The following is a 22,739-nucleotide window of genomic DNA, read 5'->3' on the forward strand; positions in this document are numbered from 1 at the left end:
CAAATTCGCATTACCAATTTTCTGTACAAATCTGGCAACTAAAACAAACTAAATCTTAACATACAAACTTTTTTTTTTCTTTCTTTTCTTTCATTGCTATCTAAACGAAGGGAACTACAATAATGTTACAGATAGAACACAAGCCCAGATCAGCTGATTACTGATCCATCGCTTGCTCCATTAACAGTTTTATCTGTTTGTCGAATAACAAAGTGATCAACAATTTTAACGGTATTTAACGGATCCTGTTGAGCAGCAGCTGCACTCCACTTGCTAGGAAACTTTCTATGGTGGCTCATTTGTTGTGGCTGTCTTGGCTTCCTATCCTCGCTATCCCATTCAGGGTCTAGCTTCCACTCTTTGGGGACCTGCATGTTTTAATTAGATTTAAACTCTTAGAAGTCCCAAATACGGCACTTGAAATTGAACACGCATCACATTCTTACCTTATCAACTGCAAGAGTGTAGACGTCAAGATCACCGTTACTTCCGATGTGGAATCGGGTGAATGACTTGTAATTAGCAATTCGGAGGGAGGAGAAGGCTTCATCAAAGTGTATGTGAAGCCAGTTAATGCAGATATATAAGTAACTTCCAAATACTAAAGAAACTACAGGAGTTGAGAACACCCAGAAATAAAGGAAGACGGAAGCATAATAGATTATGGCACCCGCTCTAGATAGTGATTCCATCCCATTCTTGCATATATTGTTTCGGGTGACAGCCATAACCTGATAAGATTTCTTCATCGTCAGAATGCAACAAAGAAGAGTAAAAATAAGTTTGCAAAAGAGCTTTCCATACCTCTGGAACATCAAATGCAGACATGAAATACTTGATGCATGCTGGATAAAGGCCAAAAGTCCATTGTTCTATTCGAGCTCGAAGGCCAGTTGGATCTGGAAAGTGCTCACTCTCCACCGATCGGTACCACTGATATAAAGTATGATAGCCTGAAAATTAAAATTTTCAACATCATACAACATACAATCCAACAACATAATTTGCATATTTTCCCTCCTACCATTAACATTTTGGTCAGACCCATGCTTACACCATCATATACATTGTATCCCAATGTCGTATGGCTATCTTTTTAGGAAATTCTCAACAGAAACAAAAATGATTGAATTATCTGAAAGTTAAAATAATAGATGAACAAATATAACAGGCAAGGACAGAATAACTGCCAAGATCATAAATCACATTAGTATACAGGATGAGAAAGGTGTGCTTCTTCTCTGTTCATGTAGGTCTTGAAAATGGTAAACAAGAGACTAAAAGCTGACCTGAAGTTCCCAGTAGTTTATGCTGGATACACATCTCAACACCCAGTTCCAACAGTAACATAAGAATCAGTGCTGCAGCCAGGTGTGCAGACACATGAAGAACTCCAATCATCAATCGTTTCTTCCGAGACACTTTAGAGGGGACAAATATAATTGCTACAATTAGCAATACCACAGCACCTGCTACAGATACATAAGACTGCCCCAGCATGTATACAAAAGCATTCCACACTGTTCCAAAGAAAGACCCCATGTGGCCAGAAAATGAATCATCTCGCAGGATATGATCAAGCTTACACTACAAAAACAAAAAGGCAAATTAGAGTTGTCATCTCGCAATAACAGAGTATAATCACATTACCCAATAAACGAATGGTAAACAATTTTGCACGCTCTGAGGAAAGCAAAAGGACTAGGATATCAAAGATTGGTACGGTACACATTATCTCAATTCCAGAGAGAGACAAAGTAATGCAAAGCCAGGGTAACTATCATCAAATAATAGCAAAGAATCAATCAAAGACTCACCTGTGGAAACATAGAAAAGACCAATAGGAAGTATATAATGCCACCAATAAAATCAAATTGCCAGTTCTTCTTTCGAAACTTTAAAATATTTCCTAAAGCAATCTGCATATGGACCAAAAAAAAAAAAAGACTCATTAGAACCAAGAGTTGAGAGGAAATAAATAAACAAGTGAACTTTCTATAGACACCCTGACAGACAATGAAATTACAAAACTTTGAAACCGAAACTTGCCCTGCTTGAATCTTCAAATGAAGGATAAGCAGCTTTGCTCTCATAAGAAGCTCCATAAAATTTCTTAAAATTACTAAAGGTGTGGGTGGGATGTAGAAAAGCCCCACCACAACCATTTACAAGTAAATGTTGCACATGAACTGGGTCCTCCGTTTTAACAAATGAATGACGCATATAATGATGCAAATCTCCAGCCACTCGAAGCTTACATCTCCCTTTTAGATAATCGCATATCAGGTGCGCAACATTCTTTCCAGAAACATCATTCCAGTACCAATCAAGAAGCCAGTTTGGTTCGTGTGTCATGATAATTACAGAGTCATCATCTCTGACCTAGAATAACATGATGAGATGAGAATGTTAACTACAATCAGAAAAAGCTTGGAACTTGGAAAATTGGGATAAGCAAACAAGTAAGAAGCTTAACATCATTCATCGTAAGCATATATAGGCGAAGCCCTATATATAGGTTTACATGCATCAAACACAGGTCTAGCTGTCACATCAGCAAAACCCTCAATTCTATACAACATTTCTATTTTTATAAACAGGGGAAATAGATATGAATTCATAACAAGTCTAGTGGAATTCTGTCCAGTTCACTATTTGAAAAAGAGAAACATCAGTCTCATCCCCAGCCAATGTTGTGCTTGTGTAATGTCAACCTTAGTAACAATCAAAAGTGCCCTGTTTACAATTTTGGGTCCAATTATTCACAACTCCAAAAATTTAAAATAAAAGGCAAAGGACCAAAGAAACTACTCAGAAAATATAGCATAACTTAACACACCATGGCCATTTTAAGGGAACCATATCTATAAAAAGAAGATGAAACCTAAAAAAAATAAAAAATAAAAGAAAAGCAAACTTAGAAATACCTTGTTCTTTACTAGTTCTGTAAAGAATTTGAATTGGTACACATCAATATCACCGTGGAGTGCGAGATCAAAACCAAATACCCACCATCTTTGTGGGAGTTGCAGAGCGAAATAACTCTTCTTTTGAGGCATAAACCACCCACCCAACCAGCTTTTATGGCATATATACCTCATGAATGTATGAAGTCCATCAAACCAATCTGTAATGGCAAGAAGAAAGAATGAATATTTACTACACCTATATTAACACTCTAGCTTTTATCAAATTCTCTCCTCTTTTTTTTTTTGGAAAGGGAGGGGGGGTGTCAAGGATGAGAGAGAGAACAAAAGCCAACCGTGGTTGCCAGGAATGACAAAACACTGAGGTCCATCATATTGCTTCAGTTCAGACACACCACAAGGTAGCTCAGGCTTATCTACAGCTATATGCTCTTGTTTAGACCATGGAGGGGGCTGGAGAGCATACTCAAAAGGGCAAAATAGACGCCTTTCATAAGTGAATGCTGATGGATTAGGATACCTAAACCAGAACCATGACATAATTACACACATAACAGATATTCAGCAAAATAAAATATCATTTGTCAGACAATGGCTGTATGATAAAATTCTAAATAACAAAACAATGATTAGAATTAGAGGGGTTGGGTGCTCTTGAAAAACAAAGGTCCAAATGAAACATAATGGGCATGTGCATGTGCAGAAAAGGGATGATAAACATCAACAAAAACTTCAGATTCAAATGAAACATCAAGGGCATATGCATGTATTTAGATAATTATCACTATCTGAATCAAAATTTTAACAGGGAGTTGTTTCAATGAGTAAGGCATAAAGTAGACAGCACCAATTGAGAAGCTAACCAATTGCTCAACTGGTCAGTGATATGGTTTAATCAGAGCAATTGGTGGTGGTGGTTTAGTCACAGTTCTTATTGAAGTTGTGGATGAACTTCACATTTCCCACCTTAAGCATCAGTTTCCATAGTCCACAAAAAAACAAAACAAAAATCCACCAAACCTACACTAGCACTGAATGCCAGTAAAACAAAGCTCAGAATGTTTCTAGCCTTAAACTTCACCCAAGGTGTTGAAACAGATATTTGGGGTTTATTGGCTAGGAAATTTGAGACTTACAAATTAATTTATTAAGTTTTATGCAATGTCAGACAGCAATACTGATGAAATACTTTCAGGTGATCATTTAAACCACAGAAGAAACCTCGTGAAATCATTTCACCTTTGCGACAGAAACAAATATCTATATAATAATTGATCCCTCATGCCATATTGTTAAACATAAAGAAAAACTTTCAACTTACGCAAGATCCCCTCCAATCAGGAGTAAGTCGCCACGTGGTAAGTGCAGCATAGAATCATCTCGGTTGATGTTAATGGAAGGTTGAGCAATGAGCCGAGCCACAGTATAAGATGAGTTTCCACCATCGCCAGTATCAGCCATAAAGTCAAACCACAGATCATCCTTCCCAACAAAATTATCATATAAAACATCCTTTTGTTGAGCTCCATCATGGACCTTGTCCATTGCTGCCTAATGATTGGAGAGGGAAACATAAATACGTAATTACATCATGACCTTTATTAAGATTCCAAACCAAAGTCCATGACAAAGTAAATATTAACAAAAAGGGAGCTCATTGGCAACAAAGAACATAAAAGTATCTGCCAGGAAGTTGAAAAAAGAATAGGTTTATTAAACTACCTAGCCCCGCAAAATTATTTCATATATGGTTCAAGATCAAATGACAGTTAAACACAAAATTTTCTTCTTTCTGATTTACTAAATAAACTTATACATGGATTCTTTGAAAGAAAAGTTAATAAATAAATTCCTGAATGGTACCATATACAAAGAAACTAAATGTTTCAAGTGTAAATTTGACAAGTGTCGAAAATTTCAAGAGGATAATCTCAAAGCTATGGAGAAAATAGTTTCAGTTACTAGAGCAATACAATGAAGAAATTACACAACATGAAACTATGAGATTACCTGCATCATACGCATGTCAAAGCGGCCAACAAAGACAGTTACTGATACCAGGAGATCAAAGACAGTCTTGAATAAATCAGCTGATGTTCTGCAATACATTCACCAGAAAAGTGAGTACAACTCCCCCGAATACAAGAACAGCAAGGAAGAGGAGGGGGGGTGGGGTGTGTGTGTGTGTGTGTGTGTGTGTGTGTGTGTGTGTGTGTGTGAGAGAGAGAGAGAGAGAGAGAGCATATACCCTGAATACCAAGGAACCATATCCAAAAAATCAGGCTTCATTTGCTTCTCCTTCGACTTCTCATATCCTTCGACTGGGTGAGTAAGAGCCCACCTATTTATCAAAAAAGATACCATTGAATGTAAAAGATAACAATCAGTCATGGTTTATATCATCACAGAAAACATGTTACAATTCACCACTTACCCTGTTGACCTTTCCACTACATAATTAGCAATGTAGAGGCCTATGAATGTGGCCCATAATGAGTATAATGGGGAGATTTCATCCGATGAACCAGCACATGAACCATTGCATGCTAACTGAGAAATGAAAACATTAATAAGCATATAACACTAAAAATACTAGCAACAGAAGAACACTATAAAAAAATTTGGGGTTGTTCTACCTGTACCTCACCATAAATGACCCACTTGGACAAAAGTGGATAATCACTCGCAGACCCAACTGGAGCAAACCAAGATGAGCAGACCTGATCTTTCAACTCATTCATTCGGAGGAATTTTGAAAGCCATGTGTTCCTATCATCGTTCTTCCAGAAACTAAACCAAGAGTTTTTTCGTTCCAGTGGTCTATCTCTCAAAATAGCACGGTTGCCACAATGACTATAAAACACACAGCAGGCCACACTAAGAACCTACATGAACAAAAAATGCATGAAAATAATATCCAAAGCTTATATGTTGATGCATAAGCATTTAAGTTTCTTCTGTACTACATGCCAAGTAAATACAAACACTGGAAACATGATAGGAAAGTAGAAAAAGTATTATTATAACTTACAGCACAATTTTGGAGAATGGTCAAAATTGCTGGCCTCTTTCCAGCCACACGTGACACAAGACCAACGTACCAAAGGCCAAGAAATATAATGTGGAAGAAAAGAAGAAAGAGAACAGAAGTGACATATACATTAAAACCCAAAGACAGATTCATCCTCATATCAACTCCCATTGATTGAAAACTAGGAAGATGATAGACAGCCGCCACTAAAATCCAGGCTATATACCTACAAAAGCAATTTCCATTGTTAAAACTCGTATAGACTCTTCATACCTCAGTGTATGGGGTATGTACATATATGTGAATGTGAGATACTGCAAAGTACAAATGCACTGACATAGGATTCAAACAAATTTACTTACCACCGACTGAAATTTGAATAGCTTGGTTTGATTGTCTTCCCTATAAATGGGGACGAAAAGAAATAGAAGAAACCCAGCAAACATGCATACATAGACCACCATTTAATATTGTTGTCTAACTTTTCTACAAGACTATTGATGTTGTCGGACGAGATAAAAAAGAGGCAACCCACAACAACAGCAATTACAGCATGACGGGAATGTTCGTGCGGATAAGGATACGTATGGGTTAGAATTGTCCTAACCCTCTCCATTCTTAAAGTATCTAGAAAACCAACAGACGGCGTAGTAGATCCCATCAAATGAACTTGCACTGCTTCAAGTTATTATAAATCAACCACACCACAAGTGTGCCAGAATCACCCACAGAGAATAACTCCAGAATCCTGAGCAGAAAGATAGATGACAATAGAAGTAAATAAAAGATCAAAATAAACAAATTACTGATATTGCATATTGTTCAAGTATAACAAAAAGAAACTCAAATAAGAAACATGCATGATCAATTCATATGGGAAGTGATGTGGAGAAAGCAGCTTATCATCATTTTCTAGTCAAACGCTCTGGGCCACTAAGCTCATGCATATCCTATGAAAAGAACCAGCTCTGGGCTGATAATGTCTTCAGCATTACAAGTTATCTATATAAAAATATTACCATATTTGCATCCCAGAAGAATTGCAAAAGCAGAGAGAATCTAGTTTTGAGTTATACTAAACTTGGTCATAAATACCCATACCACCACACACACAGCAGACAACTCGACTACATTGCTGTTAAAAACAACAAAACACCCGCTTCAGTCAGAACTGAGAAGTAGCCCAACTCATTAAAACTGTCAACAAAACTAAACAAAGCGCTCTAAGATCTTCAATGACTATTGCAAATACAAAAGAGCTCAAACGACAGAAAACAGAGCGCCAAAAAATAGTAACGACCAAATAGTCACTCAGAAAAGCAACAGACACCAAAACGCAAGAAACAAACATTGAAATAGAAGATTCGAAAACCATCTGCAACTCATTTACCCAGACGATTGTACAAAGTTGAATTCAGCGCCAACAAACAAAAGGGTAACCATAACTCCATCAATGGAGCACTAGGGTTTGATTCAAAAAGAAAATTCCAAAAACCAAAACGAACATCGAAGCAAAAAAGCAGAAGCAATTAATCAATCAAACAAAAGCCAACCTTGCGAAGCCGAAATAAAAGAGCAATTGATCCAGCGACAATCACGAAGAAGAAGAATGCTTCGAAACTCTGAAATTGAAAAATTGAAAGAGAGGAAGGAAAAGGAAAGCGTCGTGCATGAGGAATTAAACTCGAAGAGAAAACGGGTCAAGTAGTTGTTGGGTCCTCTCTCTGTGGCTCTCTTTCTCTCTGTCTCGCAGGCTCAACCGACTTTACATTTAAGAACGTCTGCGACGAGGAAGGACATAAGCATTATGGCAACGGCATATTCGTTTTTGCGCCAAATACCACCACCACCACCAGGATTAATATTGTGATTAAGCCCATTAATCAATTTCTTAGCTCTAATTAATTACAGGATTTAGGTTTAGCAGCCGATACCGCGTGCCAACGACCATTGACAATTGGGCTGTGGCTTGCTTGCTTTGGGTAGGTTGCTTCTGTTTTGGTTTTTCCTCATTTTCCTCGTGCCCTTCATTTCATGTCATTTCAGAGTCGTTAACCGTTGGGTTTTGACTTACGTAATGACACGTGGGCTTGGGCTTTCTTTTTTTTTTGGGGAAAGTTTGGGCCTATTTGAATTTTCTACTTAAAAGCCCAATTTGGCTCCGACCCGACATGAATATTTAAAAATAAAACAAATGGGAGAAATTATCCTCTAATAATAAATGCAATAAAGGAAAAGAGTACAATAGATAGCCAAAAAACCTAAAAACCTATCTGAAACCCAAATATGAAAAGTATGGCCAATAGCATAATCTTAAAAAAAGATTTGTACAAAAATTTGAGTGAAATGGTAACATTGTCACGTGTGTGTTGCTAATCCATATGATAGTGTTTCATTGTTTCTTATTTGGGCCCAAAATGAAACAGTGTTTTCATCATCATGGTAACACCGCTTTACTATCTAAAATTTTAAAAGAAAACAGTTTTTTTTTTTATACAAGCGATATTGGGGGAGGTGTTTTTTGCACACACAATAATAAGGTGTCATGGAAGGTTCGATCAAAGTTCTTCTCACTAGGATAGATCTCGTTGGCAAAAGAAAATAGTTTAGTTGAAGGATACAATAGTAAAAACAAATCTTTAAAAAATAACATGACAAGGTTCTCACCTTCAATCTTTGTTTTGTGAAAAAAAGTTTAGGGGAGGGAGAGACTATTCCTACACTGAGGGCCAGGGCAAACCTACGACTTAGAGTCGGTTGAATTGACGCAAGGGACTATTATCCTCCCTGCCCCCGGATATGAAATTACACAAGACATTTTTTAAATTACCCACCAACATAGAACTACTGGCATTAATGGATATCAAACTCGGTTGGAACTCAACGCACAACTCACACCTTGCCAACTGAACTAAACCCATGTTGGCACCTTCCTACCTTTTGAGTTGCTCTCTCTGGTTTCTTTTTCTTATCTTTTCATATAATACCTAAAAAGATTATACAGACAATAGATCAAAATGCGGTAGTGGAATATAAGGAAAGTTGGTGAGCTAGATGTAAAGTCAAAGTACTTAGTTTAAGATTTAATCTGACACTCAGGTTTAATGAAAACCATATCTTATTAGTAAAAAATATTCTGAAGAATAATAAATAAAAAAAAAGGTATCAAGTAGGTAATCTTATAAGTTTTATAATGTTTTTGTATATAAATATAGTGAATTTTGACATTCACAAATCTTTTTTTAAAAGAAATTAAGAAAATAAAATGATACACTTAGAGACAGAGTTGACGAATCACTCATAGATTTTACTTTATATAGATGTGCACCAACATATCAACAAATTTAATGAATAAATTTGATGAAGTTATATATATATATATATATATATATATATAAACAAAAAGGAAAAAGCTAGCAGCAGCTCAGTCAAAGAAATGGAATCTCATAGCTCCCATGTAGTGCTTGCTTTTCAATCCAAAAGATTCCTTATCTCAGTTACTTTTTTTGTGTATTGTTTTCAACGGCTAAGATTTGACAGCTCTTGTAATGCTTTCTCTTTCAAGTTTCAACAAAAGGTCTAGTTGGCTGATTTGCTGAATTCCCCATCGCCCATTTCAGAGAAGAAGAAGTACTTAATCGATCGATCACAGTGCTAAGGAACTGACAGCTTCCTCCATATTGGATGGTGGGACTTCCACGGCTTTAGGAACCAATCCCTTCATTTTCAAGAACCCTTTTAGTCCTAGGGATTTTAGTGAGGTTAATTCCGATTCGAAAATATTTTGAGTCTGAACGTCACGTAGTATTTTTAATTTACATGTTAAGATATAAAATAATACGTTAATACGAATTATAATATAAATAAATTGATAACATTATGTAACAATGTTACAGTACTGAGCTCAAAGTAGAACGGATCTTTATAAGTTTGATTTGAATACTAGTTTATAATCCTAGATACGCTATAAGCGGCTGGTATGGATGTGTTTGTGGGGTTTGAAAGCTTGCAGACCTTTCTTTTCCTAGCAAAAACTATAGTTTTTCTGACAAAGTTAGTGCGCACTGCGCACATGGTGAAGAAGATCGATCACTTGCAGACGTGCACTTTAAGTAATGCCTCTCAAGATCTTTGATTAAGGTAGACCAAATCTTGATTAGTTCACTAATTAATTATTGATCACCATTTTTTGTTTTGGAAAACCATGATTGGAATGACGTTTACACCTCCATTGGTATTTTGTTAATTCCTATATTATATTTCAAGTGGCTTTTCATGCATCAAGTTGTTTCCCACCTGAGCAAAATTTATATCAGATACATGGTGATCTCATATTAAGGGTATTTGGAGGGCTTGGAGTTGGCGAGAGAGAAATTAATCATGGCCAGCTTAAGTGCTCAACTTAAAAGAAATTGGCATTACGTACGGCACAGTTTCAAGTGTACTCGTGGAATATTAAAGATTCAGTCAAAAGAACCTTAGCCCTAGCTAGCCCCGACACGATATCCTAGTTTGATTCTTGTCATGATAGCTAGCCAGCACACCGGGTGTATTCAAATGAGATTTTAATAGATTGTAATTATATGATTTTAATGTAATGAATTTTAGGTGGATTTGTAATTATATGATTTTACTTATGATTTTAATTCACTTATAATTTTACTTATGATTTTAATATATTGCAATTACATGATTTTACTATATTTTTATACAAGCTTGAACTTTATCACCCAACATCATTCATATAAATACATAACCTGAAGGCATACACCTTTACATATAAAAGGAAATATCATGATTGTGGCATGAGAGCAAGTCAGAGCTGAATCAAGAATGTAGATAGAAAATCATCACGAATATATGTGAAGTGGTCCAGAGTGTCACCCAAGTAGTTATGCCTTTACACCAACTGTCCTTGAAAAAATCACTTTGACAACTATTTGGTTCTTCGGTTCATATTTTGAAACAATTCATGAGTTCAGATTTTGAAAAATTAATGTTATTTGATGACTTCTTAACATTTGTACTTTTGATATTTTCATCCCCAAAGAGCGGGAGATTCTGAAAAAAGTATCGAAACGATAATTTTGCTCCAAAGAAGCTTGTCTACAAGGAAAGAAGAGCCATTGAAAAATGCCCATTAACTCCAGAAGAGGCAATATCTTCTCTTTTGTTAATGTTTTTTTATCGTCTCTCTTTATTTTATTTTATTTTGTACAATAAAAAGCATGAAAAAATAGTGGGAAAAAAAGAAGTATGAGAGCATATATGAGAATCAGGCATAAGAGGATGGGATTTGTTATGTGATTTGGTATTTATGTCTCACACTCAAAAGTCTCACACAAATTCATTAAAATCAGTAAGTTTTTGAATACCACGGTACTTTTTCTTATCTTTCAAAAGTCCTAATTAAATACTACCGGACTTGTATTGATTATTTAAAAATTCAAATTGAATACCGTTGTACTTTTAAGTTTCAAAACAATCCATTAAAATCTCAATTGAATACACCTTCTAATTTTCACACACAACTTAGCTCTTTACATGTAAGAAGTCATTATTCTTCATCGAAAAATCATTGTCGGATACATATGCTAAAATAAATAATTGGAATTACAATTAGAAAAGTTTATGAACGTACATGTCAGACAGTATTTTCATTAACTTACACACAATTTGCCTGATCTACTACTCTAATAAGACTGTTGGTAGCTAGCTACTCGACGCAAGTTGGGTTTGAGCAGCAAAAATAAGATTTGCAAGGGGCTAATTCCCCAGCTTCCCACAAGCACTAAGTGTGTATAAGTCAAATGTTGGTTTCATACCAGAAACGTCTCATCAAACCCCCGGCTAGTGGATCTGGATATTTCGCACCATTTAAATTTCTTCCTTAATTTGCTCAAGCATCAGATAAATTTAATTCCTAGAGGAAAGCTTAATTATTAGCCAGTTTAACATACATGGGTTATGCATGGGGCATGCAAATGAAGGAGTGAAAGATTATATTAGATTCTCCAAAGCGAATCTTTGGGGAACATAATCATTTTCGCGTTTAATTATATGTAATTTTCTATATATTTTCAAGTTTTTCACTTCATTACGCCAACGACTCTCCCCCATCCAAAACTCTATATAAACCCTCCACTGCATTCAGCTGAAGCCACAACACACAAACACATCTCTCTTCTCTTCTGTCTCATTTGTCTTTCTGAGTTTTTCAGAACCTGATCAATATGGCCAATGGCAAGCTTATGTGCGCCAGTGTTTTTCTTCTTGTGTTAATTTTCTCTTATGGGATCATTTCAACTGAAGAAAGGCTGACGAGAACAGATCTTACAAACCAGGCAATATTATTACACCGCAAGGTGTTAGAAAATGAAGTGGCTGCAGGCTCTGCGCCACCAACGCTAACCTACGAGAGTGTTCCCGACGATAATTATCGACCCACAACACCAGGGCACAGTCCTGGCGCTGGCCATAACGCCGGCCATTCTGGTGGACCTGAGTAGAGCCAAACCAGTAAATTAATTAACTATTTATTTAATTATGGTTCGATTAAGTTAATGATTATCATGAACTGTTTGTATTATATATGCATGAATAATTTGGTTCAGGTGAGTATCTTATAACTCTTATGTTATGTAATTGCTTTCCTTTGTGTAATTTTGGATATGTCATCGATTGTATCAGTTAGTTAATAAAGTTTGATTTTATTTCCCATGCATGTGTGTTACTTAATTTTGAGGATCGAAAATCTTAAGTTTGTAAAACACAAGGATGTGAAAAAGAAAATCTTTTACAAATGGGCCGCCGTATATATTGTTAAACATCATTGAGTTAGTGGAGCCTATTCATGAATAAACGGAGCACTAACAAAAATTATTTGGAGAACAAATTTTGGCAAACAAATATGATAAGCGCAATTTTTCTCTTCTTTCTAATAAAGCAGTCTCTAATAAAGACAAGACTCTAAATAAGTGATTATTAAATGTGATCCAAATAATTTTCAAAAATAAAAAAACTTGACTTTTTAAAATTGAGGATGCAAACTCCTCCTCAAAACAAATGGGGTTTTTGAACCCATCCTCAGCTGCATTTTGTAAATTTGGAATTAGTAATAATGCGTTTGGATATATTTGCATGTGGATATCTTAACATATTTGTGTGTTTTGAGGATATCTTACCATATTTACATATTACATTCAATAATGGTCATAAACCAACTCCTTGGCTAAACTCTATAAATACCTAGATTACACTCAGTGCAGACACATCTTGATCATCACCTCCCTTCACCCCTCTCTCAACTTTCTAACCCTAATGACCATGGCCAAGCTTATATGCTTCTTCTTCTTGCACTGATTTTCTCTTATGGCAATGTTGTTGTAACTTAGGCAATGAGCCTGCTCCACCCAGATTGGTTTATAGCATTAAAGAAGAAGAAGACGCCTTTCGACCCACATTCCTGGTGTTGGTAATTGACATCTGTGTAATGGACCTCATGTCAGTTCATAATAAAGTTGGATTTTCTTTTCCCATTGGTTAAGTTAAATTCAATTAGTTACATTTCCATGTGAGAGAGTTTGGGCCAGACCGAGCGAGAACCCATATACATAATGGGCTTTTCGAAAGAAAAAGAAAAGACATAACCTTGGGCTCTTTGTGGGCTTCCCATATGTGGGCCAGTAGAGGTCCACGATACCATAAACACAGACTTGTTTTATTTACCCAAAAAAGAAAAGAATTCTGGAACACTACATGAAATCATGAAACTGACGCATGAATGCCAAATCTAAAATTCTGACAGCTTTTTCAGCCTATTTTCAGGTAAACTCCTTCCTGAGTTCTTAAAAAAGAGAGAGTAGCAAAGGACCACTACACAGAGAGTAGCTAAGGTCCGTCAATGTAGTGATTTGAAGTAATTCCGCCTTATGCAATATTCTTGATTCGAATCTTGACATTCGTGCAGTGTGTGTGTGAATTTAGCATATTACTACCTCTCTCAATAAAAAAAATTCTCAAAAAGAAAAATTAAAAAAAGAGAGAGTATTAAAAAGCTAACATCCTATTAAATGAGCCTGTGGATTTTTCTACTAGTATTAGTGGCTAGGGAATAAAATTCTTCCTAAGTGATTTTATGACCCATAAAAAAAAAAGGAAGTCAACAATAGATTTAACCCTAAATGTTAAGTATAGATTAGTGATAAATTTGCTCATAATTTCTACAACTTAAAGAATTAATCCATGGTTATTGGGTTCAGTAAGTCAAGTAAACACTATAAATACCCTGCATCACATTATATTCTAGCCACACCTCTACCCTCTCCTCTCACTCTCTCTCAGTTTTCTAAACCCTCAAAATTTTTGTGCTCGTCATGGCCATGGCCAAGCTTATCTGGGCAAGGAGAATGCTAATAACCTTCTCTCTAACCTTCGTTTTTGGGCATTCTCTCTTTTCCTAATGACACATATCACTTCTCATACACTTAAAATAATGACATTAATACATCAAACAAACCACCTTTTGTTTTTCAAGTTTACCCTTATTAGATGTATTGTCCTTCAATTTATCCAATTTTTTTTACAACTCTCTTACCATATGTAAAAAATTAAATAATTAAAAAAATTCTTTTTTTTTAATAAAGAAAATGTCTATTTTTTTTAGAGGGAAAACTTTTATTTTTTTGTAATGACCCTAAAAAAATCCACAAAAGATATATCCTTTTTTTTATACAGACAAACAATGTCCTTCTAAGGAAGTTTGTTTTAAAAAGAAGTTCATTGATTGCATTTTCAAACCATTAATTCGGTAAGTCTGATTATTGATTTTTTGTGATAAGAAAGTTGTAACAAATTTGGCTAATAAATTTAAGGAAACATTAAAATCAATACAAAAAATAAGGGCAAATTTGGAAACAAATGTTATCTTATTTGTGCATTAATTACATTGTTTTTAGTGTAAGGAAAGCGACACATGTCATGAGGGAAGAGAAAAGGTCCAAAAGAGAAAGTTGGAAAGAAGGTTGCTAACATTCACCATCTGGGCAAATGTGTTTCTTCTTGCATTGATGGCATCATTTCTTCAACTGCAACAAGATCTTTAACATTGAACACATCAGACCTAAATGAAACACACCAGATAATCACAGCAGACCCAAATGAAACACACCAAATAATTTTGTCATCCAAAACCAAAAAATCAGATGACGCAACGTCGTCTTTGCCCTCGAAATTAGGTTATGCAACTGTTGCAGTGAAAGAAGAAGATGCCCTTCAACCCACAAGACCAGGCCACAGTCCTGGTGGTGGTAATTGACCTACTGGATATGTTTTATTTATTTATTTATGATAAGCTATAGAATATTATTGATGTGAAAAAGCTAATACAAGAAGTTTGAACTCCTATAAAGAGTAAAGGAAATTCCTTGATCACGAGTTACAATCTTCATACAGTACATCATAAATAAAATCAGGAGGTTCCTTGAATCAGTATAGAGAACCTCCGATATGCAAGGCAAAATGCACTAAACGATGAGTCACACCATTGATAGTACGATGAATATGGGTAAAACCTTCCCTGGTGACCTGTGTCAGCAAGCTCTTGGTATCCTTCATCACTAGTCCAATGACAGACCTATTTATGAAGTTACTTCAAAGTGCTGTAACGGTCTGAAAAGCATCACTTTCAAAGACAACATTTTAAAAACCCATTTCCATCACCAATATTGTACCTACTAGATATGTTAAATGTGAATGTTATACATCTCGTGTGGATGTTATTTTCTTTAAATAAATTAAGTTAAATTTTATATTCCTATATATAGTACTTTTCGGGGTGCTCCGATCTCTTGGACCACAGTGGTCCAAGAGATTGTGGTCAGCCACCGTTAGATGTTAATTCAACGGTTCAAAAACGTTTCTTAAAAGGAGTGCAAAAGTGAATGAATCGTTAAATTTACATCCAACGGTGAGTGACCACAAATCTTTTGAATCTCTGTAGTCTAAGAGATCGGGACTGATAGTTTTAATATGAATTTTTATCATTGATTGCCAAGGTGAAGGAGGTCATTGCCTCCCAAGCCGGCTTTGCTTCAGTCATCCACGATGATCTCTCCATAAGAAGTTTACACATGCAATGTGATTTTCTCATTTTTCTTTTTACTTAAAAGAAAAGTGAAAAAAACACAAAACAAAACTCCTCACCTTTCCTTTCTATTTTTAATATAATAAAAAGAAACTATTCGAGTTTAGTCAAATTGATTAGAACATATGTAATTTTAATTCTACACTTGAGTTCGAATCCTCTATTTGTAATTTAGTTTAGACAGAAGAATATAAAAAATAAATAAAATACTATTAGTTTACACAGGAGAATATAAAATTATGAGTTATTTGTTCCCCTCATAAGAATATAAAATTGCGTTGATTATAATTTATATTCCAAATCATGGTTCAATCAACATTCTCATCACAATTAAGGCATAGCCCACACCCAGAGCGCAACCAGCCCTTAACTCGCCCAACACCAAGGCCCAAACTACCCTAAGCCTTGGAGCTGCCATGTGCCAGATGTACACAATAATTGCTCCACATAAATGCTTGAACTAAGATAATTATTATGTTACCAATAAAGTTGACTATGGTACTTTGACTTTTACAACATGTTTATTTACTTAAAGTGTGTATTGAAAATCGATTTATACTTTTCCTTAAAGTATGTGGCTCCAACATTAAACTCCTTAATCTAATGCCCGAATAACCTAAAAATGAGATTGATTATGAGTTAATAGTTGATTGCGTATTCATTCATTTTCTCTCGTATTTTTCACTTATTCATTCCAAATAAACATGTCAGTCAAATGTTTGAGATTTAACACAACTCCTCTCTCTAATGTAACAAATACCTTTATATTACTTTTTAATCATTTTATATCATTCCTTAAGATAAAGAATATAGGAGTTGACGAGGACAAATAACATATTCACCGAAATTAATATTTAAGAAAAAAATAATTACACAAATTAATATTCTCATAGTTGCTGATTCTGGCTAGCATTTGCTCTTTATAAATCTAATTCTATTTTTTTTTCCCCTTCTGTTATATTCAGTGCCCAAAAAAAACACACACACAACAACAAAAAAGGTAACCTCTGAAATTCTGTTCCATCCAACAAAACTTTCCACAAAAAGAGCCAAACTTTTGTTTGGGATCAAAGATCTCCTTCTGGGTTCCCTGACCCGTACTTATCCATATTTGGTAAAAACCAAGATTATTTTTACCGCAATAAATCTTCACTGAAATTCAAGAACAGATGATGACGTCACGCGGTGAATTCGTCGTTTATGGTAAGTTGAATGAATGAGAATCTAAAAAGCAAATCCAAAGCCCAAAGAAAATATTTTAAAAAATAATAAGGAAAAATAAAAAACACAAGTAAATTAAATTTAAAAAGGAATATTTTTTGTAGGAGGGCAAAACTGAAAGCAAGTGCAGCTGGCGGCGGATCAACAAAAAGAGAGTACAAAACCACAACTGAGTCTCAATGCATATCTCATATCTATATCAGTTGTGTGACAAATCCAACGGTGGAGAACAGACCCTCACCGTCTGATCCAACGGCTTACAAAACAACCGCGTTTTACGAAGCCAACCCATGAATCCGTCATCCTCAAAATAAATCCTCCCTCTCCCCCCGCAGTCCAAAGCCCCTCTTCTCCCTCTCCCTCTTACTCTCTCTCTCTAAAAACTCCAGATTCGGAAAAACTCTCTCTCTCTCTCTCTCTCTCTCTCTCTCTCTCTCTCTCTGTGCAACTCCAGAAGTCGTTCTCGGATTCATTGAATCTAACTTTCTTTTTAGTTCGAAACTGCGTCGTTTTCAGGGAGGGAGAGAGAGTGTTTGTGACGATGCAATCGAACGGCTCTGATTCGTCGGTGCAGCAACAGGAGCAGAGTAATCAACGGCCGCCGCCGCAGCAGCAGCAAGCGGCGCAGACTCAGGCGCCGCCGCCGCAGCAGTGGATGGCGATGCAGTATCCGGCGGCGGCTATGGTAATGCAGCACCAGATGATGCCACCTCAGCATTACGCGACGCCTCCGCCGCCGCCACCTCAGCACTACATGGCGTACCACCAGTACCAGCAGCAGCAGCAGCACGTACAACACCTTCAGCAGCAGCAGCAGTTGGGATCTAGCGGCGAGAATAAGACCATCTGGGTCGGTGATTTACACCATTGGATGGACGAGAATTATCTCCACACCTGCTTCGCTTCCACTGGCGAGGTCCAATCTCTTCTCTCTCTCTGTGTGTGCATATTTATATGTACATGTACACGTCTATATATATTTATTGTACACGATTTTCATGTGTCTATTTGTATTTTATATGGATTTTTTGACTGGTAACGTGGGTATTCGTAAAAAAGATGAAACTTTTATTTTGTTTTATTGGAAAAAGTTGGCATTTGGATTGAAAGTTGGAAGCTTTGAGGTTTCTGCTTAATTGGGTTGTAAGCATTTCGATGTTTGAAGGTTGGGTTTTTCTGATGTTGTTTGTATAGTGTTTTTTTTTTTTTTTTCCAAATAATTTTCGTTTTGTGTGTGTTGGGTTTTATGGGTTGGAATATTTATCTGAACTACATTTGGTATACATGACAAAATGTTAAAGGTGTAGCCTTTTGTGAATGAATGCAAGTGTTAAGCCAAACACAATTAGTAAAGGACTAAAGAGGATATGCAGTTTTGACTTTTGAGAGTAACTTGTTACTGAAAAGAAGAAGGCATGGTTATAATTGTATGCTATTGGAAGTATTTTTTTTCCCTTTTGGTGGCTTATTTTGTATGAGAATGTGCAAGAACATTATATGTCTGGGCCCCTTCTCATTTGGGTGTTTTGAGGCAATTACGAAATACGTGAGCTCTGGAAGTCTTTTAGATGTGAAGGTAACTCATGACCATGAATCAGTATTACTATAATAGTAGAATATCAGGCTGGGACCTTACTAGTTTACTAAAAATGTAGAGGAAGTTGTTGGATTTAATCCCAAAAGTAAAAAACTGAAGTTTATATTTTGAGTATGTATGTTGTTCAACTTGTGGGTGCTTGGAGCTTCATCTGGCTATTTCAATAAAATAGAACGGGCAAGAACTTTGGTTCTGCTCACTTCAATCTTCTGTTACATTTTCTAATCGAATACATGTATCGACCTTCATAAGACCTGGTTCTGAAAGAAGGTATATTTAGGAAAAGTTATGTTTTTTTGCCCTGTAGGAAAGACTATATTTATTTCTTTATTACTTTCTTTATTCTTTTTTCCCTTCTACTTTCTTTATGAAGCTTGTAGAATTTTAATTCATCACATCTCTTCCAATTAATTTAAGACTAAAACTGTTCACAGCTGGAATATATTTTTTTGAAAACAAACTGTCTTTTATTTCCCAGTGAAACTGATTTCTTGAAAAAAATTACCCACTATTTTTTTTACTGTGCCTTTTTTCGGTAACACAATTCTTATGTCATGTAGATTGCCTCCATCAAGGTTATTCGGAACAAGCAGACTCTTTTATCAGAGGGCTATGGATTTGTAGAATTTTTTTCACATGCAACAGCTGAGAAAGTTCTACAGACCTATACTGGCATTTTAATGCCCAACACGGAACAACCCTTCCGTCTGAACTGGGCAACATTTAGCACGGGCGATAAGCGTTCAGATAATGCTCCTGATCTTTCCATTTTTGTAGGAGATTTAGCTGCAGATGTTACAGATAGTTTATTGCACGAAACTTTTTCTAGTAAATATCCGTCTGTTAAAGCTGCAAAAGTTGTCTTTGATGCCAATACTGGCCGTTCAAAGGGTTATGGTTTTGTGAGGTTTGGAGATGAGAATGAAAGGTCACAGGCTATGACTGAAATGAATGGTGTTTATTGTTCGAGCAGACCTATGCGCATTGGGGCTGCAACTCCTAGGAAATCATCTGGATATCAGCAACAGTACTCTTCACAAGGTATTTAGTTCTACTTTTTGATAAGAAGGTGTGTAGTTCCAGTTTTTGATAAGAAGGTATTTGGCTCTGCTTCCCTTGTATATTTGAAGTTGAACTTTGTTACTTCAAATTTTGTGTACGTATGGTAAGGCTTTATAAGAGCATCTGGGTGCCGTAGTTTTACTTCAGTTATGGCAATGAGCAGCCAAGCTGTTTATCTCCTAACATTGTTCATTTTGGTAAGTACCAGCCTGTTTTCCCATGTATTGCACATTAAAATGATATCTTTCTGGAATAGTTATAGTCATCAACCTTCTTCTTTTGATAAGCTATTCGTAATTTTCTTGTCCTTTGTGATCTATTTGTCCACCACCCGGGTAGATTGTTGCATGTCCAACCTATGATTTTATATTGTGAAAGAGGCGATCTTTGCATAACCATGGCTTGAATGTTATGCTCTTTTATCTGATTATATTTTGGTTTGGTTTGGTTTGTACAGGGGGGTATGTTTCAAATGGTACACCAACCCAAGGGTTCCAATCTGATGGAGATTCTACAAACACAACAGTGAGTCTTTTAGCTTCTCATGGTTTTAACCAATGGAGACTATCTTTCTTTCTCCCCTTGGCTGACTTGTGTGTCAATTATAGATATTTGTTGGAGGGCTTGATCCTAATGTTACCGATGAAGATCTCAGGCACCCCTTCTCTCAGTATGGAGAGATAGTCTCTGTTAAAATACCTGTTGGAAAAGGATGTGGTTTTGTACAATTTGCTAACAGGTAAACAGTTGGTCATGATATTGCTCTGCAACATTAGTGGTGGTATACTTTTTATTTGACAACGAGTTGGCACATGATTCTTTTGATCTCGTGTAACAGAAATAACGCTGAGGAGGCATTGCCGAAACTGAATGGCACAGTAATTGGCAAGCAAACAGTCAGACTTTCATGGGGCCGCAATCCAGCAAATAAGCAGGCATTGTTTCTCTCTCTCTTGATAAACCCCATCCCCAAAACAAAACCCACCTTTGTTATGTTTGGTTGTTTTTTATGAAGTACAATTATAAAGCCCCTGCCATGCCATTAGCTTGGACATATCTTTTATCAATCCTTGCTAGGGTAGTCTATGCATGTTTCACTGTTATTATATGATCGCCTTCTACAATAACACAATTGAAAAGTGAGAACTCCTGTAGTTCAGTTATTGCTTAGGAGACATTTATCCAATATTCGTCAATAACCTTGGATGCCACTCATTTTATTAATATTATCTGCCACCAGTTTCCTCTTTTTCTTTTTTCTCACCACTTTGTTTTCCTTGGTTTTGATTTTCAGCAGTTTAGAACGGATTTTGGCAACCAATGGGCCGGAGCTTACTATGGAGGTCCTGTTTATGATGGTTATGGTTATGCTCTGCCACCACATCATGACCCAAGCATGTATGCTGCGGCCGCATATGGAGCCTATCCAGTTTATGGCACCCACCAACAACAAGTAAGCTGAGCCAGCAGCTACTCCTGTGCTGTAAGGCAGGTACCGACAGTGAGTGAACCGAGCGAACTGCATGAGTAGTTTTAGCAATCAGACTTGATGACTATAGAGTCTCTTCTTCTGTAATTTGCTCGGGTCTCTGGAATTTTTTATAAAATCCCTCTAATTGTGGAGTGGAACTGAATTTTGACAACTTGAGGTAGGTATGTAAGGATTTGGTTGATCATTTCTCTAGAATTACGTAATTTTAAGAGAAACTTATTCTTGGATCAACACATTGCCATTGCCTCCGTGAATTGAAAAGGTGCGAGACAATCTTGGGCATGCTTTTGCAGAAGCTGCACTTCTGTGAAGCTATCTTGTGGTGTGTGTGCTTTGAATTGTCACCCAACGTAGAATGGATCAATGAAGCATGCCTAGGAAACTGTCAAACAGAAAAAGCATTAGTATGAAGCTTTTACTTGGGCCTCGGGAAAACGTAAATTGTTCTCGAAATTTTGAAAAACCGACACATCTATAATCCAGAGACTCTGGAGAATGAGATGGGGCTAGCTTGAAAATGCAGGTATATTCTTGATAATTAGAAGCAATAACTCGGAGGACAGGAAATAAAATATTGAGTTAGAGCACAATGTGCGTAGCATGTGTTAATGATAATAGACAACAACTATCAGTCTATCATCATTGTGCATTGTGCATTGTGCAGGTCCCAAGCTTTTATGTATATATTTTACAGCTGAAATCAACGCAGGAGGGGCCATAGAACGCTTAAACTCACTCAACAGTCATATATCGTAAAAAGCAACCGAGTTTCAGAAAACACATACAGGAGGATGCATATAATATATTAGGGTAATGGAGCTCGCAAGTGTTGGAATCATGGGGCGCACAACACCCCAGGGTTGGGTTGGGGCACTTGGGACACATGGGGACCAAAATTTAGCAAAACACTAAGTATTGGACGAAGGGTACGGTACGGAGACGAATATAAAAAGGCTAGCAATTTTGAAACTCCTCTTTCAGCCTTCTATACTTTTACTTGAATATCTTACTATTTTCTTTGCACTCATTCTCAACCTTCAAACTTATTTATGCAACAACATCAATCAAATTGGTAATCATTTGATTAAGTACTGTTAATCAAAATACTTAGTTCTTCTTTATTTCATCATATTTCTTAGACTAAACGATTTATAATTTAGTTGATATTTTGCATAGATACACAGTTCCATCATCAATTCACGTTGCAAGATGAGGAAGAGATGGGAGGTATAAAAATTACTTGGGCCACGGTGGGAGATTAAAAA

The 22,739-nt window shown here is 36.2% G+C and overlaps 2 protein-coding genes across 4 annotated transcripts; one reads left to right on the top strand and one right to left on the bottom strand.

The window, feature by feature from the left end:
- LOC18791100 lies at positions 50-7,956 on the bottom strand. 2 transcript variants are annotated; one of them, XM_007226965.2, is made up of 16 exons: positions 7,512-7,956; positions 6,321-6,706; positions 5,959-6,184; positions 5,570-5,812; positions 5,362-5,477; positions 5,176-5,268; positions 4,938-5,025; positions 4,249-4,478; positions 3,263-3,447; positions 2,928-3,127; positions 2,050-2,382; positions 1,818-1,919; positions 1,290-1,587; positions 805-953; positions 447-731; positions 50-368 (listed from the first exon to the last, which is right to left on the bottom strand). In XM_007226965.2, the coding sequence occupies exons 2-16, from the start codon at positions 6,617-6,619 to the stop codon at positions 150-152; spliced, it is 3,066 nt and encodes a 1,021-aa protein (XP_007227027.1). In that variant the 5' UTR covers positions 6,620-6,706; positions 7,512-7,956; the 3' UTR covers positions 50-149. The 2 variants fall into 2 exon arrangements, with proteins under 2 accessions (XP_007227027.1, XP_020409634.1); XM_020554045.1 differs by having other exon boundaries at positions 5,564-5,812; positions 7,512-7,842.
- LOC18792649 (polyadenylate-binding protein RBP47) lies at positions 17,431-21,705 on the top strand. 2 transcript variants are annotated; one of them, XM_007222224.2, is made up of 6 exons: positions 17,431-18,239; positions 19,481-19,961; positions 20,440-20,507; positions 20,591-20,721; positions 20,821-20,917; positions 21,280-21,705. In XM_007222224.2, exons 1-6 carry the CDS (start codon positions 17,865-17,867, stop codon positions 21,442-21,444), a joined length of 1,317 nt encoding a protein of 438 aa, XP_007222286.1. In that variant the 5' UTR covers positions 17,431-17,864; the 3' UTR covers positions 21,445-21,705. The 2 variants fall into 2 exon arrangements, with proteins under 2 accessions (XP_007222286.1, XP_020409477.1); XM_020553888.1 differs by having other exon boundaries at positions 17,436-18,239; positions 21,277-21,705.

Source organism: Prunus persica, chromosome G1 (genome assembly GCF_000346465.2).
Source record: "Prunus persica cultivar Lovell chromosome G1, Prunus_persica_NCBIv2, whole genome shotgun sequence".
Lineage (NCBI taxonomy): Eukaryota > Viridiplantae > Streptophyta > Magnoliopsida > Rosales > Rosaceae > Prunus > Prunus persica.

Coding starts and splice junctions, on each gene's coding strand:
- LOC18791100 (XM_020554045.1), bottom strand. CDS start 6,619: ATGGGATCTACTACGCCGTCTGTTGGTTTTCTAGATACTTTAAGAATG. Junction 5,026..5,175: donor ATGGTTCCTTGGTATTCAGG/GTATATGCTCTC, acceptor AATGTATTGCAG/AACATCAGCTGATTTATTCA. Junction 732..804: donor CTGCATTTGATGTTCCAGAG/GTATGGAAAGCT, acceptor AAATCTTATCAG/GTTATGGCTGTCACCCGAAA.
- LOC18792649 (XM_020553888.1), top strand. CDS start 17,865: ATGCAATCGAACGGCTCTGATTCGTCGGTGCAGCAACAGGAGCAGAGT. Junction 18,240..19,480: donor GCTTCGCTTCCACTGGCGAG/GTCCAATCTCTT, acceptor TATGTCATGTAG/ATTGCCTCCATCAAGGTTAT. Junction 19,962..20,439: donor GCAACAGTACTCTTCACAAG/GTATTTAGTTCT, acceptor TGGTTTGTACAG/GGGGGTATGTTTCAAATGGT.